We start from the raw sequence: 19,970 nt of genomic DNA, 5'->3' as shown, positions 1-19,970 counted from the left end.
GGATTGTTCATCCTCAACTCCCAAATTCTCTTTTAATAGATTTCACAAAAACATCCAAGGTAGTAGAAACAAAAGTGCAAGGTGTATTAAATTCAGCAGACACTTCCTTGTCAGAAATGGAATAAGAAATTTGAAAGCATTCTGTGAAATAAGCAGCCACCATATATTGGCCCCATACATATTTTACAAAGATTTTTGTCTTGCCAACAAATATTTGAACAAAGTGACCAGGTGGGCTTAGGTTGGGATCTCATGGCTATAAATAAAGCACAGTACAACAAACATAAATAACAGACAGAGAATGAAATATGTGAGCAAGAGAACACATTCAGTAGCACATACCATAATGTAATGTAATCATTTCCCTGAGCAGCTGCAGACTGAAGTGAAGCAGGCTCCATAATATAAACACTCTAAGGAGCAAAATTAGAATCAGAGAACATAATATAAATAATTTTGCCACGACCAGGGATCAAAGCATACACTGGCTCAGTAAAGGCCCCTTACTAGAAAGCAACACAGTTCTTCATGGGTATTCCAGAGACTCCAAGCACATCAAGTCAAGCACTCTAAGGCTAAATTAAGGAGAATGCACACGCACCAAGAGTCACCCTCAAATGAGGGTCCTGTGACATTGCTTACGGATGATGTCACGGTAATGTGGCAGCCTCTCCAGAGAACTAAGAACAGTTCATTCTTTGCTGAACGCAACACCAGTGCCCGAAGACAAAGATCTAGTGGCGAAAATTAAGGCAAGAATTCCATTAAGAAGAAGGAATTATCCTTAAAATAACAAAAGTTACAACTTCCCAGCAATTAAAAAAAAAAATATCGGAGAGGGTTTCCTAGCCCTGTCCAATGATTGCTGGACAGAACTAGGAGGAGGAGGGGCGGTGCTTGGAGGTTACCTTTATACATTTCCTAGAAGACTGGGCAGTTCTGTTAACACCCCTTGGGAGAGGGGTTCTCACTGGTGTTACAAGGGAGGGCCAAGAATGTGATGCTAGTGCTAGGTTTCTGACAGGGAAATCTCCCACAGATAAAATTGGGTTATTCAGCCGTCATTTAAAAAAAAAAAAATTAAAAAAAATCAAATTTACTGTAATTCAATTTGAAGCATTATCTTTTAAATGCAACAAAGTAACATGTGCCTTTAAGAATATACATGATCAAAACCTATGTGAATATGGAAACGGTGGAAATACATAAGCTAGGTTGAAGGTCCAAGGTGCTACTAGTGCATCTACTAGAGTCGCCTTGGGATCCCTGGATCTGGACTCGTAGCAAGGAACCTTGAAGTTCTGACGAGACGTCATCAGATCCATGTCTGGAATGCCCCATAATTGAGTTAGTTGGGCAAAGATCTCCGGGTGGAGTTCCCACTCCCCCGGATGGAATGTCTGACGACTCAGATAATCCGCTTCCCAGTTTTCCACACCTGGGATGTGGATCGCAGATAGGTGGCAGGAGTGATCCTCCGCGCATTGAATTATTTTGGTCACTTCTTTCATCGCCAGGGAACTCCTTGTTCCCCCCTGATGATTGATATACGCAACGGTCGTCATGTTGTCTGATTGGAATCTTATGAATCTGGCCTTTGCTAGCTGAGGCAAAGCCCTGAGAGCATTGAAGATCGCTCTTAGTTCCAGAATGTTTATCGGGAGAAGAGACTCTTCCCGAGACCATAGTCCCTGAGCTTTCAGGGATTCCCAGACCGCGCCCCAGCCCACTAGACTGGCGTCGGTCGTGACAATGACCCACTCTGGTCTGCGGAAGCTCATTCCCTGGGATAGATGGTCCAGGGTCAGCCACCAACGGAGTGAATCACTGGTCTTCTGATCTACTTGAATCATTGGAGACAAGTCTGTATAGTCCCCATTCCACTGTTTGAGCATGCACAGTTGTAATGGTCTTAGATGAATTCGTGCAAAAGGAACTATGTCCATTGCTGCAACCATCAACCCTACTACTTCCATGCACTGCGCTATGGAAGGACGTGGAACAGAATGAAGAACTTGACAAGTGCTTAGAAGTTTTGACTTTCTGACCTCTGTCAGAAAAATCCTCATTTCTAAGGAATCTATTATTGTTCCCAAGAAGGGAACTCTTGTTGACGGAGACAGAGAACTTTTTTCTATGTTCACCTTCCATCCGTGTGATCTGAGAAAGGCCAGAACGATGTCTGTATGAGCCTTTGCTTTTGACAGGGACGACGCTTGTATTAGAATGTCGTCCAAGTATGGTACTACTGCAATGCCCCTCGGTCTTAGAACCGCTAGAAGGGACCCTAGTACCTTTGTGAAAATCCTTGGAGCAGTGGCTAACCCGAATGGGAGGGCCACAAACTGGTAATGTTTGTCCAGAAAGGTGAACCTTAGGAACTGATGATGTTCTTTGTGGATAGGAATATGTAGGTATGCATCCTTTAGATCCACAGTAGTCATAAATTGACCTTCCTGGATAGTGGGTAGAATCGTTCGAATGGTTTCCATCTTGAACGATGGTACCCTGAGAAATTTGTTTAGGATCTTCAAATCCAAAATTGGTCTGAAAGTTCCCTCTTTTTGGGAACTACGAACAGATTTGAATAAAATCCCATCCCTTGTTCCTTTATTGGAACTGGGTGTATCACTCCCATCTTTAACAGGTCTTCTACACAATGTAAGAACGCCTGTCTCTTTATTTGGTTTAAGGATAAGTGAGACATGTGGAACCTTCCCCTTGGGGGTAGTTCCCTGAATTCCAGAAGATAACCCTGAGAAACTATTTCTAGTGCCCAGGGATCCTAAACATCTCTTGCCCAAGCCTGAGCAAAGAGAGAGAGTCTGCCCCCTACTAGATCCGGTCCCGGATCGGGGGCTACTCCTTCATGCTGTTTTGTTAGCAGCAGCAGGCTTCTTGGCCTGCTTACCCTTGTTCCAGCCTTGCATAGGCTTCCAGGCTGGTTTGGGCTGTGAGGCATTACCCTCTTGCTTAGAGGATGCAGAATAAGAGGCCGGTCCGTTCCTGAAATTGCGAAAGGAACGAAAATTAGACTTATTCTTGGCCTTGAAAGGCCTATCTTGAGGAAGGGCGTGGCCCTTTCCCCCAGTGATGTCTGAGATAATCTCTTTCAATTCTGGTCCAAATAGAGTTTTACCTTTGAAAGGGATGTTAAGCAATTTTGTCTTGGATGATACATCCGCTGACCAAGACTTTAGCCAAAGCGCTCTGCGCGCCACAATTGCAAACCCTGAATTTTTCGCCGCTAATCTAGCTAATTGCAAAGCGGCATCTAAAATAAAAGAGTTAGCCAACTTAAGTGCGTGAACTCTGTCCATAACCTCCTCATATGGAGTCTCTCTACTGAGCGACTTTTCTAGTTCCTCGAACCAGAACCACGCTGCTGTAGTGACAGGAACAATGCACGAAATGGGTTGTAGAAGGTAACCTTGCTGTACAAAAATCTTTTTAAGCAAACCTTCCAATTTTTTATCCATAGGATCTTTGAAAGCACAACTATCCTCGATAGGAATAGTAGTGCGCTTGTTTAGAGTAGAAACTGCCCCCTCGACCTTAGGGACTGTCTGCCATAAGTCCTTTCTGGGGTCGACCATAGGAAATAATTTCTTAAATATAGGGGGGGGGGGGGGAACAAAAGGTATGCCGGGCTTCTCCCACTCTTTATTCACTATGTCCGCCACCCGCTTGGGTATAGGAAAAGCGTCGGGGTGCACCGGAACCTCTAGGAACTTGTCCATCTTGCATAATTTCTCTGGAATGACCAAGTTGTTACAATCATCCAGAGTAGATAACACCTCCTTAAGCAGTGCGCGGAGATGCTCTAATTTAAATTTAAATGTCACAACATCAGGTTCAGCTTGTTGAGAAATTTTTCCTGAGTCTGAAATTTCCCCATCTGACAAAACCTCCCTCATGGCCACTTCAGATTGGTGTGAGGGAATAACAGAACAATTATTATCAGCGCCCTCCTGCTCTTCAGTGTTTAAAACAGAGCAATCACGCTTTCTCTGATATGCAGGCATTTTGGATAAAATATTTGCTATGGAGTTATCCATTACAGCCGTCAATTGTTGCATGGTAATAAGCATTGGCGCGCTAGATGTACTAGGGGCCTCCTGCGTGGGCAAAACTGGTGTAGACACAGTAGGAGATGATGTAGTATCATGTCTACTCCCCTCATCTGAGGAATCATCTTGGGCAATTTCATTATCTGTGGCAGTACTGTCCTTACTTTGTTTGGACACTATGGCACAATTATCACACAAATTTAAATGGGGAGACACATTGGCTTTCATACATATAGAACATAGCTTATCCGAAGGCCCAGACATGTTAAACAGGCGTAAACTTGTCAATAAAGCACAAAAAACGTTTTAAAACAAAACCGTTACTGTCTCTTTAAATTTTAAACAGAAACACTTTATTACTGAATATGTGAAAAAGTATGAAGGAATTGTTCAAAAATTACCAAAATTTCACCACAGTGTCTTAAAGCATTAAGAGTATTGCACACCAATTTTCAGAGCTTTAACCCTTAAAATAACGGAACCGGAGCCGTTTACAAATTTAACCCCTATACAGTCCCAGCTACAGCCTTTGCTGAGACCTAACCAAGCCCAGAGGGGAATACGATACCAAATGACGCCTTCTAGAAACTTTTCCAGCTACTTTCAGATCCTCACACATGCATCTGCATGTCTTGCTCTCAAAAACAACTGCGCAGTAATGGCGCGAAAATGAGGCTCAGCCTACAACTGGGAAGGCCCTCCCTGACTGGAAAAGGTGTCTAACATAGTGCCTGCCGTTAAAAAACTTTCCCCAAGTTTATAAATGTGAATTATCAGCATAAACATGTATAAAATGTCCAAATAAAGCAATCGATTTAGCCCATAAAATGTCTACCAGTTTTATAGCCCATATTAAGCCCTTTATTCTGTTTGAGACTAAGAAAATGGCTTACCGGTCCCCATGAGGGGAAATAACAGCCTTCCAGCATTACACAATCTTGTTAGAAATATGGCTAGTCATACCTTAAGCAGAAAAGTCTGCTAACTGTTTCCCCCAACTGAAGTTACTTCATCTCAACAGTCCTATGTGGAAACAGCAATCGATTTTAGTTACTGTCTGCTAAAATCATCTTCCTCTCACAAACAGAAATCTTCATCCTTTTCTGTTTCAGAGTAAATAGTACATACCAGCACTATTTTAAAATAACAAACACTTGATAGAAGAATAAAAAACTACATTTAAACACCAAAAACTCTTAACCATCTCCGTGGAGATGTTGCCTGTGCAACAGCAAAAAGAATGACTGGGGTGGGCGGAGCCTAGGAGGGACTATATGGCCAGCTTTGCTGGGACTCTTTGCCATTTCCTGTTGGGGAAGAGATATTCCCACAAGTAAGGATGACGCCGTGGACCGGACACACCAATGTTGGAGAAATAGCATGCTCTATCTGTCCCTTTAAGAAACAAAATGTACACTTTTCTTTCAATAATTCTCCAAGAATTACACCAAAAAGCAAAGCAAATTATGCCAAACTTGAACCTTTAAGTACTATAAGATTAAATACAATAGAATTGCATTATCGATAAATGCGTAATAAAAAAAAATGCAAAAGCAATTATTCTGAATATCAAATAAGTAAAAGATTTTTTTTAAATAAATTGGAAATTTCCTTGCATTTCCCTGTCTGCATGTCATGAGGCAGCCATCAGCAAATTAGACATATATATATATATATATATATACTGTTTTTTTTTTAAGGGGGGGGGTGGTTAAAGAATAGCATAACAAAAACAAAAAAACAAAAACAGCTGTAACAATTTAATTTAAGTGAATTAGCTATGTAAACATATATAAACAGTTTAATACTTTCTCAGCAGTGAATAATAAATAGTACTGTTAGGGGACATTTTGTTGGACAAACATCTGTAACTCTGAGAAGCGTTGTGGGTGCTGGCTCACCCTTTTTGTGCTCTCGTCAGTTTTTTTTTACCGATATACAATTTCTGCTGGGAACATATTATTAGATTTTTTTTTTTTTTTTTTTGGACAGATTACCTGAAATCAATTTCCGTCCATTTTTTTTCCACCTAGCAAGCCAGCACTCAGAGCACTTATAAAACAAAAAGAAAAAAAAATTGATTCTCAATGAGCCAGAAAACACAAAAAAGTAGAACAACATATTTTACTTTGATTAGCAAAAGAAAGCTTAATTAGGCTTTTTCACCAGCTGCGGACATATATATTTAAAGGGACATTTAACAGTTAATGCTAGATATGATGTATTCATAGCGAATATTAGCCAGAGAGTAACATGAAGTTGAGCTTTTTAAAATTATATCAGCTATTAAAATATTGAAGATAAGTGTAAAAGTTTAGTTTCTATAAAAGATTGGGCGCTGTTGAAATCCAGATTTCTCTAATTTAATCTCTTCTGCCTAGGACAATTACGGACATATATCCTGTGCAAACAATGGTTGTGAGGACTATTCCATGGTTAAAGTTATTTTATTTATCAGGGTTTAAACTTCCTTTAACATTGTTATAATCCACACAGCCATCACTTGCCCGCATTATTTGTCCCTAATTGCCCATAGCACAGGAAATTATTGGGGGGGGGGGGGATACACAAATAATGAAAACTCGGAAATAAACATTGTATATTATAATCTTAACGTGTTTTTGTCCCTTTGAAGCCTAATTATTTTTGTAGTGATATTTAAAATGTGAGCGCCAAAGAACAAATAAGATACCAAAGATAAGCCGCCACGAGAACGTTGTGTGTTCTCTGATAATCACTGTTTAAAGGCTGCAGTTAAACTTTGTACTTTTTTTCATGAAAAGGGTTATGTTAAATATACTCAAGTATCAATTGTTCACAATCTGACAAAAGTAACTATTATATCTATTGGTGGGTAAGATCATAGGAGCAACCCCCAAAAAACACAAAAGCAAACTGTTATTTAAAGGGACAGTACACTGTAAAATTGTTTTTCCATTAAAGGGATACTGAACCCAAAAATTTCTTTCAGATAGAGCATGTAATTCTAAGCAACTTTCTAATTTACTTCTAATATAAATTTTTCTTCGTTCTCTTGCTATCTTTATTTTAAAAAGAAGGCATCTAAGCTAAGGAGTCAGCACATTTTCGATTCAGAACCATGGACAGCACTTTTTTTTATTGGTGCTGTCCAACCCAGGTTGTTTACCAAAATGGGCCGACATCTAAACTTACATTCTTGCTTTTCAAATAAACATACCAAGAGAATAAAGAAAATTTGATAATAGGAGTTAATTAGAAAGTTGCTTAAAATTGCATGCTCTATCTGAATCACGAAAGAAAAAATTTGGGTACAGTGTCCCTTTAATGTATTTTCAAATACTTGTTATTCCAGCTGCAGAGTATAAAATGTATGATAAATTGCATTTTCAGGTTTATTTGTGTATATGAAGTAGTTGATTTTGTGATTTTAAACCACAGCCTATTACAATGGGTTGAGCTTAAAGGGATAGTAAACACCAAAAATGTTATTGTTTAAAAAGATAATCCCTTTATTTACCATTCCCCAGTTTTGCATAACCAACACTGTTATAAAAATATACTTTTTACCTCTGTAATTACTTTGTATCTAAGCTTCTGCATTCTGCCTCCTTATTTCAGTTCTTTGGACAGACTTGCATTTCAGGCAAATAATGTTGACTCTTAAATAACTCCACGTGCGTGAGCACAATGTTATTTATATGAAACACATGCACTAACTGTGAAAAAATGTCAAATGCATTCAGATGAAGAGGCAGCCTTCAAGGGCTTAGAAATTAGCACATGTGCCTACCTAGGTTTAGCTTTCAACTAAGAATACCAAGAAAACAAAGCAAGTTGGATAATAGTTTAATTTGGACTGAAAACCAAAGCTCAATACTTAAATGCTGAAATAGAAGTAAAGGAGCTACTTGTAAACAATTTAATTCACTCTAACTGTTCCTTTAAAGGGACATAATACTGATATGCTAAATCACTTGAAACTGATGCAGCATAACTGTAAAAGCTGACAGGAAAATATCACCTGAGCATCTCTATGTAAAAAAACACAATTTATGCTTACCTGATAAATTTATTTCTCTAGTGGTGTATCCAGTCCACGGATCATCCATTACTTATGGGATATTCTCACTCCCAACAGGAAGTTGCAAGAGGACCCACAGCAAAGCTGTTATATAGCTCCTCCCCTCACTACCATATCCAGTCATTCGACCGAAAACAAGCAGAGAAAGGAGAAACCATAGGGTGCAGTGGTGACTGTAGTTTAAATTTAAAAATAACCTGCCTTAAAATGACAGGGCGGGCCGTGGACTGGATACACCACTAGAGAAATAAATTTATCAGGTAAGCATAAATTGTGTTTTCTCTAGTAAGGTGTATCCAGTCCACGGATCATCCATTACTTATGGGATACCAATACCAAAGCTAAAGTACACGGATGAAGGGAGGGACAAGGCAGGTACTTAAACGGAAGGTACCACTGCCTGTAAAACCTTTCTCCCAAAAATAGCCTCCGAAGAAGCAAAAGTATAAAATTTGTAGAATTTTGAAAAAGTATGAAGCGAAGACCAAGTCGCCGCCTTGCAAATCTGTTCAACAGAAGCCTAATTTTTAAAGGCCCAAGTGGAAGCCACAGCTCTAGTAGAATGAGCTGTAATCCTTTCAGGGGGCTGCTGTCCAGCAGTCTCATAGGCTAAGCGTATTATGCTTCTTAGCCAAAAAGAAAGAGAGGTTGCCAAAGCCTTTTGACCTCTCCTCTGTCCAGAGTAAACAACAAACAAAGCAGATGTTTGTCAAAAATCTTTAATAGCTTGTAAGTAAAACTTTAAAGCACGAACCACATCCAGATTGTGTAATAGACGTTCCTTCTTTGAAGAAGGATTGGGATACAAGGATGGAACAACAATCTCTTGATTGATATTCTTGTTAGATACCACCTTAGGAAAGAACCCAGGCTTGGTACGTAGAACTACCTTATCAGAATGAAAAATCAGATAAGGAGAATAACATTGTAAGGCAGATAGCTCAGATACTCTACGAGCCGAGGAAATAGCTACCAAAAAAAGGACTTTCCAAGATAAAAGTTTTATATCTATGGAATGAAGAGGTTCAAACGGAACTCCTTGAAGAACCTTAAGAACCAAATTTAAGCTTCATGGTGGAGCAACAGGTTTGAACACAGGCTTGATTCTGACTAAAGCCTGACAAAAAGTCTGAACGTCTGGAACATCTGCCAGACGCTTGTGCAAAAGAATAGACAGAGCAGAAATCTGTCCCTTTAAGGAACTAGCTGACAAACCCTTTTCCAAGCCTTCTTGGAGAAAGGATAATATCCTGGGAATCCTGACCTTACTCCATGAGTAACCCTTGGATTCGCACCAATAAAGATATTTACGCCATATCTTATGGTAAATTCTCCTAGTGACAGGCTTTCGTGCCTGTATTAAGGTATCAATGACTGACTCGGAGAAGCCACGCTTTGATAAAATCAATCTCGTTCAATCTCCATGCAGTCAGTCTCAGAGAAACTAGATTTGGATGGAGGAAGGGACCCTGAAGTAGAAGGTCCTGTCTCAGAGGCAGAGTCTATGGTGGCAATGATGACATGCCCACTAGATCTGCATACCAGGTGCTGCGTGGCCACGCAGGCGCTATTAGAATCACCAATGCTCTCTCCTGCTTGATCTTGGCAATCAGACGAGGGAGCAGAGGAAACGGTGGAAACACATAAGCCAGGTTGAACGACCAGGGCGCTGCTAGAGCGTCTATCAGCGTCGCTCTGGGGTCCCTGGACCTGGATCCGTAACAAGGAAGCTTGGCGTTCTGTCGAGACGCCATGAGATCCAGTTCTGGTTTGCCCCAGCGATGAATCACTTGTGCAAACACCTCCGGATGGAGTTCCCACTCCCCCGGATGAAAAGTCTGTTGACTTAGAAAATCCGCCTCCCAGTTCTCTACACCTGGGATATGGATAGCTGATAGATGGCAAGAGTGTACCTCTGCCCAATGAATAATCTTTGAGACTTCCAACATCGCTTGGGAACTTCTTGTTCCCCCTTGATGGTTGATGTAAGCCACAGTCGTGATGTTGTCCGACTGAAATCTGATGTACCTCAGAGTTGCCAACTGAGGCCAAGCCTGAAGAGCATTGAATATCGCTCTTAGCTCCAGAATATTTATTGGAAGGAGAGACTCCTCCTGAGTCCACAATCCCTGAGCCTTCAGGGAGTTCCAGACTGCACCCCAACCTAGAAGGCTGGCATCTGTTGTTACAATTGTCCAATCTGGCCTGCGAAAGGTCATACCTTTGGACAGATGGACTCGAGATAGCCACCAGAGAAGAGAATCCCTGGTCACTTGGTCCAGATTCAGTTGAGGAGACAAATCTGTGTAATCCCCGTTCCACTGACTGAGCATGCATAGTTGCAGCGGTCTGAGATGTAAGCGGGCAAACGGCACTATGTCCATTGCCGCTACCATTAAGCCTTACTTCCATACACTGAGCCACCGAAGGGCGCGGAATGGAATGAAGAATCCGGCAGTAACTTAGAAGCTTTGATAACCTGGACTCTGTCAGGTAAACCTTCATTTCTACAGAATCTATCAGAGTCCCTAGAAAGGAAACTCTTGTGAGTGGGGATAGAGAACTCTTTACCTCGTTCACTTTCCACCCATGCGACCTCAGAAATGCCAGTACTATGTCTGTATGAGATCTGGCAATTTGGAAGTTTGACGCCTGTATCAGGATGTCGTCTAAATAAGGGGCTACTGCTATGCTCCGCGGCCTTAGCACCGCCAGAAGGGACCCTAGAACCTTTGTGAAGATTCTTGGGGCTGTAGCTAATTCAAAAGGAAGAGCTACAAACTGGTAATGCCTGTCTAGAAAGGCAAACCTGAGAAACCGATGATGATCTTTGTGTATCAGAATGTGAAGGTAAGCATCCTTTAGATCCACTGTAGTCATATATTGACCCTCCTGGATCATAGGTAGGATGGTACGAATAGTTTCCATCTTGAATGATGGAACTCTGAGGAATTTGTTTAAGATCTTTAGATCCAGAATTGGTCTGAATGTTCCCTCTTTCTTGGGAACCACAAACAGATTTGAGTAAAAACTCTGTCCCTGTTCCTCTTTTGGAACTGGAAGGATCACTCCCATAACTAGGAGGTCTCTTACACAGTGTAAGAGTGCCTCTCTCTTTATCTGGTTTGCAGATAATTGTGAAAGGTGAAATCTCCCTATGGGGGGAGAAGCTTTGAAGTCCAGAAGATACCTCTGGGATATAATTTCCAACGCCTAGGGATCCTGAACATCTCTTGCCCACACCTGGGCAAAGAGAGAAAGTCTGCCCCCCACTAGATCCATTACCGGACAGGGGGCCGTTCCTTCATGCTGTCTTAGAGGCAGCAGCAGGTTTTTTAGCCTGCTTACCTTTGTTCCAGGTCTGGTTTGGCCTCCAGACCGCCTTGGACTGAGCAACAGTTCCCTCCTGTCTTGCATTAGAGGAGGTTGATGCTGTACTTGCCTTGAAGTTTCGAAAGGCACGAAAATTAGACTGTTTGACCCTGGATTTGGCCCTGTCCTGAGGAAGGGCATGACCTTTACCCCCAGTAATATCAGCAATAATCTCCTTCAAACCAGGCCCGAATAAGGTCTGCCCCTTGAAGGGAATGTTAAGCAGCTTGGATTTTGAAGTCACGTCAACTGACCATGATTTACGCCATAGCGCTCTGCGCGCCTGTATAGCAAAACCAGAATTCTTAGCCGTTAGTTTAGTTAAATGAACAATGGCATCAGACACAAAAGAATTGGCTAGCTTAAGTGCCCTAAGTTTGCCAAGTATGTCATCCAATGGAGTCGCAACCTGTAAGGCCTCTTCCAGAGACTCAAACCAGAACGCCGCAGCAGCAGTGACAGGGGCAATGCATGCAAGGGGCTGTAGGATAAAACCTTGTTGACAAAATATTTTCTTAACGTAACCTAATTTTTTATCCATTGGATCTGCAAAAGCACAACTGTCCTCTACAGGGATAGTAGTACGCTTTGCTAAAGTAGAAACTGCTCCCTCCACCTTAGGGACTGTCTGCCATAAATCCTGTGTGGTGGCGTCAATCGGAAACATTTTTCTAAAAATAGGAGGGGGGGAAAACGGCACACCGGGTATATTCCACTCCTTATTAATAATTTCTGTAAACCTTTTAGGTATTGGAAAAACATCAGTACACACCGGCACTGCATAGTATTTATCCAATCTACACAATTTCTCTGGCACTGCAATTGTGTCACAGTCATTCAGAGCAGCTAAAACCTCTTTAAGTAATACACGGAGGTGTTCAAGCTTAAATTTAAATGTAGAAATATCAGAATCAGGGATTCTCCCATGAATCAGAAACATCACCCACAGACTGAAGTTCCCCTTCTTCAGCTTCAGCATATTGTGAGGCAGTATCAGACATGGTTCTTGAAGCGTCAGTATGCTCTGTATTTAGTCTAACCCCAGAGCTATCTCGCTTTCCTCTAAATTCAGGTAGTCTGGCTAATACCGCTGACAGTGTATTATCCATGACCGCCGCCATTTCTTGTAATGTAAACACTATGGGTGCCCTTGATGTACTTGGCGCCATTTCAGCGTGAGTCCCTTGAGCGGGAGTCAAAGAATCTGACACGTGGGGAGAGTTAGTCGGCATAACTTCCCCCTCGTTAGATTCCTCTGGTGATAATTTTTTTAAAGACATAATATGATCTTTATTACTTAGAGTGAAGTCAGTACAATTGGTACACATTCTAAGAGGGGGTTCCACCATGGCCTTTAAACATAATGAACAAGGAGTTTCCTCTATGTCAGACATGTTTATATAGACTAGCAATGAGACTAGCAAGCTTGGAAAACACTTTAATTCAAGTTAACAAGCAATACAAAAAAAGGGTACTGTGCCTTTAAGAGAAACAAATTTTGTCAAAATTTGAAAAACAATGAAAAAAGGCAGTTAGGCAAACAACATTTTTACAGTGTATGTAATAGGCTAACAGAGCATTGCACCCACTTGCAAATGGATGATTAACCCTTTAGTTAAAAAAACTGATCAAAAAAACGATATAGATGTTTTTTAACAGTCCCAGCAAAGTGCCACAGCTTTACTGTGGCTCCTACCTTCCCCAAGAAACGATTTTAGGCTCTTTAGAGATGTCCTGTAGCATTCAGGGGACTCCTGAGGAAAACTGAAAGTCTCAGTCTAATTTTAACTGCGCAAAGAAAGCGCTAAAATAGGCCCCTCCCACTCATATCACAACAGTGGAAAGCCTCAGGAAACTGTTTCTAGGCAAAAATACAGCCAGCCATGTGGAAAAAAACTAGGCCCCAATAAGTTTTTATCACCAAGCATATATAAAAAACGATTAAACATGCCAGCAAACGTTTTATATAGCATATCTATAAGGGTATTACCCCTGAGAGTAAGCATGATACCAGTCGTTATTAAATCACTGTATTCAGGCTTAACTTACATTTATCAAGATTCAGCAGCATTTTCTAGCATTTTCCAATCCTAGAAAAAATCATAACTGCACATACCTGATAGCAGAATAAACTGCACACCATTCTCCCTCTGAAGTTACCTCACTCCTCAGACATGTGTGAGAACAGCAATGGATCTTAGTTACAACCTGCTAAGATCCTAGAAAAACTCAGGCAAATTCTTCTTCTATCTTTGCCTGAGAAAAAATAGCACAACTCCGGTACTATTTAAAATAACAAACTTTTGATTGAAGTTAATAAACTAACTATTTTTCACCACTCTCCTCTTACTACCTCCATGCGCGTTGAGAGTTGCAAGAGAATGACTGGGTATGGTAGTGAGGGGAGGAGCTATATAACAGCTTTGCTGTGGGTCCTCTTGCAACTTCCTGTTGGGAGTGAGAATATCCCATAAGTAATGGATGATCCGTGGACTGGATACACCTTACTAGAGAAAGGAAGATATTTTACCTCACAATTTCCTCAGCTCAGCAGAGTAAGTTCTGTGTAAAAAGTTATAATTCAGCTGCTGCCCAGCTGCAGGTTAAAAAAAAAAAAATTAAGAAATGAACAGCAGCCAATCAGCATCAACAGTGCTGAGGTCAAGAACTATTTTACTGTGATCTCATGAGATTTGACTTAACTCTCATGAGATTTCATAGTAAACTTCCTTTAAACTGAATAGGGAAATAACATGAGAGGCTCAACCCCTTAGCTGTCCCGGGACAAACAAACTGATTTGCTACTTAGAAGTCCTTTACAATGGGATGTGGCTACTGAGAAACTTTTGAGGTAAAATATCTTTCTTTTTTACATAGAGATGCTCAGGTGATATTTTCTAGTCAGCTTTTTACAGCTATGCTGCATCACTTTCATGTGTTTAACATTTGGGTATTATGGCCCTTTAAGTATGCATCTAAAAAATGTACATTGTAAATGCCCTCCATCAGACTCTGTTAAAATTAGACTAACTTCATATAAAACGTGTGTAGTAATAAACAAATTAAGACAAAAAAGTGCAAACCAAGAAAGGTATTTTTTCCAAACATTAAATAAAAAAAGCTCACTAAATACTGTTCATTTTTTCTAAATTAAATGTAATTAAATTCATAATATCCTTTGTTGAAAGGCATACCTAAGTAGGCTCAGGAGCATCTAGGTCTTAGTAGTGCATTGCACCACTGGAGATGATTTTAAATATGTGCTTAGTTACATGTTAGCAATAAACATTAAAGCATTTCCTTTTTTGTGCTTTTATGCCCTTTCAAATACATCTGCTTACAAATATTTTCATGAACTGTCCCTTAAGTAACTACAAGTGTTTTAGTATTATCAATGGAATGACATTTATGAAAACAACCATATATTATGTTTCTATAGTAGCTTGCAGTTGCCACTAAAATATGTCATTATTTAATTACAATTACATAATGAAAATGTCTGTAGTATTTAAATCATACTTTTCACTTATGTTTTCCTTCATTCTTTTGCTAGAACAAGACATGTGTCCCTCACTGAGTACTTTTTCTTTCTTAGCCTTATAAATAAAGCTATTCAAATATGTACATTTTCCACTACTAACAAGACTTATATCACCATTAATTTGTTTTCATTGGGTGAAATAACTAAATTATGGCAAGAATTAGTGAGGGAAAGTGATTTCTCTATTATATATATATATATATATATATATATATATATATATATATATACACACATACATACAGTATCTCACGAAAGTGAGTATACCCCTCACATTTTGTAAATATTTTATTATGTCTTTTCATGTGATAACACTGAAGAAATTTCCACGTAGGGGTGTACTCACTTTTGTTGCCAACAGTTTAGATATTAATGGATGTGTGTTGAGTTATTTTGAGGGGACATCAAATGTACACTGTTATACAGGTTGTACACTCACTACTTTACATAGTAGCAAAGTGTCATTTCTTCAGTGTTGTCACATGAAAAGAGATAATAAAATATTTACTAAAATGTGAGGAGTGTACTCATTTTTGTGAGATACTGTATATATATATATATATATATATATATATAAAATTAATAAATGTTATTTATTTAAAAATAGTGTTAGATTTTTGCACCTGGGTGGGGAATCAGAAGATCATAATCGGAGGGTGTCCTGACGAGAGAAGAACCGTGCTGTTGGTTTTCTCTACTTGAAGGCCGTGCTGGAAGTATAGGGACAGGTATAGTGCTTGCAACAATGACATCACCTACATATTACAAGAAAACCAGTTGGAAGCACATATTTCTTACTCACACTTATATAGTAGGATTTGAATCCATCACAATATAAATTATTTAAAAGATTTAAAAAAATGCATACCAAGATCTGGAGGTTTTAATTTTTTCATTTCCGATATGCCATTTGACAAACATTGTCCGTTCTCACAAAGTCTAAAAGATGCGAAACATTATAATTAGTTTACAGTCCTGAAATACTCATGCAAACACTTAAAGGACCAGTCAACACATTAGAATTGCATAATCAACAAATGCAAGATAACAAGACAATGCAATAGCACTTAGTCTGAACTTCAAATGACTAGTAGTTTTTTTTATAACAAATTTTAAAGTTATGTATATTTCCACTCCCCTTGTACCATGTGATAGCAATCAGCCAATCACAAATGCATATACGTATAGTCTGTGAATTCTTACACATGCTCAGTAGGATCTGGTGACTCAAAAAGTGTAAATATAAAAGAATGTGCACATTTTTTTTAATGGAAGTAAATTGGAAAGTTGTTTAAAATTACATACTGTATCTGAATCATGAAAATTTAATTTAACCTGAGTGTCCCTTTAAATACTGGTCTTTACAGCTTAATGCAACCTGCATTTAAAGGGACATTATACACTAAATGCATTTTAAAAGCATAATATTGAGTTTATTTCCTGCCTCCCACTAGTCACTGGTGCTGCCATGTTGAAATCTATCTTTCACTACCAGTTTGCAAATGTGCAGCAACTCTCCTTCAGCTACATGCAGTGTAACATAGGTTCCATAATGGTAGCACCCATGATTAGGGGGAGGTGCAGGAAATGCATTTAGTGTCCCTTTAAATACACAGGTAAGAAACACCCCTCACCAGAGGTCAGTTAGAGAGCTTTACTTTTGGATAAGTACAGGTGTTCAGTAAACATTAATCATATGAATTTATGTTGCCATAAAAAAAAAAGGTTGTCAATAGAACACACCAAAAAAGATGAAATATTTTACTAGACGTTTTTGAGATATAATATCTGTAAGGCTCTGTACTTGTAATTGTGGTTATTCTCATGCAGATTGTATTTGATTTGTGAAGATAAAGTAACTTTATTGCATACAGTAAAAAAAAAAATCATACATGGCACACCACACAAAAAGAACATATCTGAATAAAGATTTTGTTTAAAATAATATTAAAGGGACATGGAACCCTCATTTGTTCATGATTCAGATAGAACATACAATTTTAAATCAACTTTTCAATTTGTTTGATTTCATTCTCTTGGTATCCATTGTTGAAGGAGCAGCAATGCACTACTGGGAGCTAGCAAAACTCATCTAGTCAGCCAATGACAAGAGACAAATGTGTGTAGCCTACAATAACCAGTTAGCTCCCACTAGTGTACGATATGTACATATTCCTTTTCAACATATGGTACCAAAACAGACGTGAATTTAAAAGTATTGTAAAATAACTTATTCTATCTGAATCATGCAAGATTGATTTTGACTTTTTATCCCTTTAATAAAGTGCTGCACCAGATTTTATTTTATTTTGTCATGAATCCAACTTGCAAATGTGAATTTGGGTTCCTTTAAATGTGCAAACTCTGTTCTTCAAAGTTACCAACATTCCATAATACATTGTTTTATCTGCATGTCAGTTAATCCAATAAAACGGAATTTAGTCTATTCACATGAATTCAAGCAGATGCCCTGAAATTCTAGCCTGATTGTAGCATTCAAAAATTGTTAAAGCTGACAAGCACTAACTTTACATTATAAGATTAAAGCAAAATGAAAAACCTTGAAAAATATAAAATTGCAGGTTTCAAGAATATTACAAACAGTTTTCACCCCGAGTTTATCCTTTAACATAATTCTTTAAATTATATAATATCATCAGAATATAATAGTATGTCTAAAGCCCAGGAACAAAGTAAGTGCAATAATGATAAACATGAGTCTTACACAAAGCAGCATGTCACAGTGATCGCATGCCTGTCAGTGAGGTGTTTTCCATTACATGAGCTACACGCCGATATCAGTGGGTATCAAATGCTGTTGCTGGATGCCTGCCTGTGAGGCTATCCAGCAACAGGGCAGTAACAGTCAAGTATGACTTTTACAGTGTATACAGTCACTGTGACAGCCAGTCAATGGTACTGTATACATCGAAACCGCAATAGTATGCTGCAATACATGCCTGTATTACGCTCCCGGGGCTATCATAATCAGATGCCTCTGGAGCGAGGCAGTCCAGTGATGCCCAACAAAGTGGTGATGTGATCATTGTGGCAGCCTGTCACAGTGATCCTGTAGACTGTAAGCTCATCAGAGCAGGGTCCTCATCCTCCCTTTGTTTGCTATATTTTTGTATCTTATAATAAATGTTTGTCATTATATACCCTATCTCTGTACCTAGCGCTAAGGAATTTTGTGGCGCTATACAAATGTTTTATTTTCAGCCCTTCGTAATAAAATGGATATAAAGTGTAAAAATGCCTCTAGGAAGTCTAGTTTCTATAAATATATACTTTTCTGTAGAGGCTTTGAATTTGGTAATTGCTATTAAACTTACAGCCAAAATATAGCAATTTTTGCAAACTTTAGCATTAAACCAATAATTACATCCTTGTAGTATTTGACCTATATTTTCTATAAATTAATTGGAAACCGAGACATGTGAGGCATTGCTAAAATCAGGACAAAATGATCAGTTTTGCTGTGTTTTTAAATACACTAGTGGTGTATTAAATGATTTCCCCTCTGTCTTCATTATTCAATTAAAATGTATTATTTTATGTACCCATATAGGGCATCACATAAAGCCATTTTTCTGTTAAAAGGTGTATAATAATATGTATGTGTGCAGATAATTATAAACCAATACAGAGAAAATAAATGCCAGAATAGTGAATAACCTCTCTCCTTATAGGTTTAAAACCAAGTATTATTTTTGTATACATATTTGTGTAATTTTGTAGGTTTTTATTCTTGCCATGTTTAGCACACAGAATGATTTAGGAGAAAACTAACCTAAAAAAAGTCAGTTCCTTAATAAAAAATATTCTAGTTAATAATCTAATCATAGAACAGTGAATAACAATTCACTAAAAATTACAGCCTTTTAAATTAAAAAAGAAAAAACATGTGCTAGATGTTAAATTGCTACTTACCTAGAAAAAGGTTTAACATTCTGACAGTGAAGTGGTAGTGCACGGGAGGATATGACTGGATGCGAGGAGGGGATTTTGTATTCGCCATTATCGTCCTCTACAGATTTCCTCAATTTATCAGATAGTGAATTAATTAGAAAAGGGCACAAAAACAAATTAAAAGAAAGTAATTACTCAAGAGCTAAACATAAAAAAATAAAGCAGTAGCATATTCCATAAGGATACAACACAATAGTTACAATAAATACACAACAATTAAACACAATAGATTTGGATATCAGATGAAGTTAGTTATGAGTTTTAAGAGCTGTACCCTTTTCTCAGCTGATTTCTCTTTTTATTGCATGAAAGAATATTAAACTTAAAGGACCACTAACTACAGTAGAATTGAATAATTGACATATAAACAAAGAAAATACAATGCAATAGCACCTATATTCAATTTGAAATAAGCAGTAGACTATTTTCTGGCAAATTTCAAAGCTAATTCATTTCCCCTTCCCTCTGTATCGTGTGACAGCAATTAGCCAATACCAAATGCATATACACATATAGACCGCTGCTCCATAACCCTGTCCGCCTGCTCTGAGCAGGCGGACAGGAATCGCCACAATTCAACCCGATCGAGTACGATCGGGTGGATTGGCCACGAGTCTGCAGGGGGCGGCGTTGCACCAACAGCTCTTGTGAGCTGTTGGTGCAATGCTGAATACGGAGAGTGTATTGCTCTCTGCATTCAGCAAAGTCTGTCTGACCAGGTCCGACAGACCTTTGGTAAATCGGCCTCATAATATGCACTTTTGCTCATACACAGTAGAAGCATGAACCTCAGAAAGTGTACATGCAAAAAGAATGTGCATGTTTTCATAATGGAAATATATTAGTTTGTTTTTAAATTACATGCTTTATCTGAATCTGAAAACTTGAATTTTGACTTTAGTATCCCTTTAATTAAATGTTGATCCAAGGAAAAAACATAATTTATGTAAGA

At 38.8% G+C, this 19,970-nt stretch overlaps 1 protein-coding gene across 3 annotated transcripts in view; it reads right to left on the bottom strand.

Annotated features, from left to right (window-relative positions):
- Nucleotides 1-19,970, bottom strand: part of CBLB (Cbl proto-oncogene B) — a 657,992-nt gene that overhangs the window by 87,053 nt on the left and 550,969 nt on the right. For 2 of the 3 annotated variants that reach the window (XM_053707540.1, XM_053707541.1), the window contains exons 13-15: nucleotides 18,980-19,087; nucleotides 15,915-15,985; nucleotides 15,670-15,801 (exon numbers count right to left, since the gene is read on the bottom strand). In XM_053707540.1, the coding sequence (XP_053563515.1) occupies nucleotides 15,670-15,801; nucleotides 15,915-15,985; nucleotides 18,980-19,087 (311 nt within the window). The remainder of the gene's footprint in view (nucleotides 1-15,669; nucleotides 15,802-15,914; nucleotides 15,986-18,979; nucleotides 19,088-19,970) is intronic. The other variant, XM_053707542.1, reaches the window with a different exon arrangement.

The sequence above is a fragment of the Bombina bombina genome, chromosome 3 (assembly GCF_027579735.1).
Source record: "Bombina bombina isolate aBomBom1 chromosome 3, aBomBom1.pri, whole genome shotgun sequence".
Classification (NCBI taxonomy): domain Eukaryota; kingdom Metazoa; phylum Chordata; class Amphibia; order Anura; family Bombinatoridae; genus Bombina; species Bombina bombina.
Note: the sequence above shows the minus strand (reverse complement) of the source record. Positions and strands in the feature narration are given on the sequence as shown.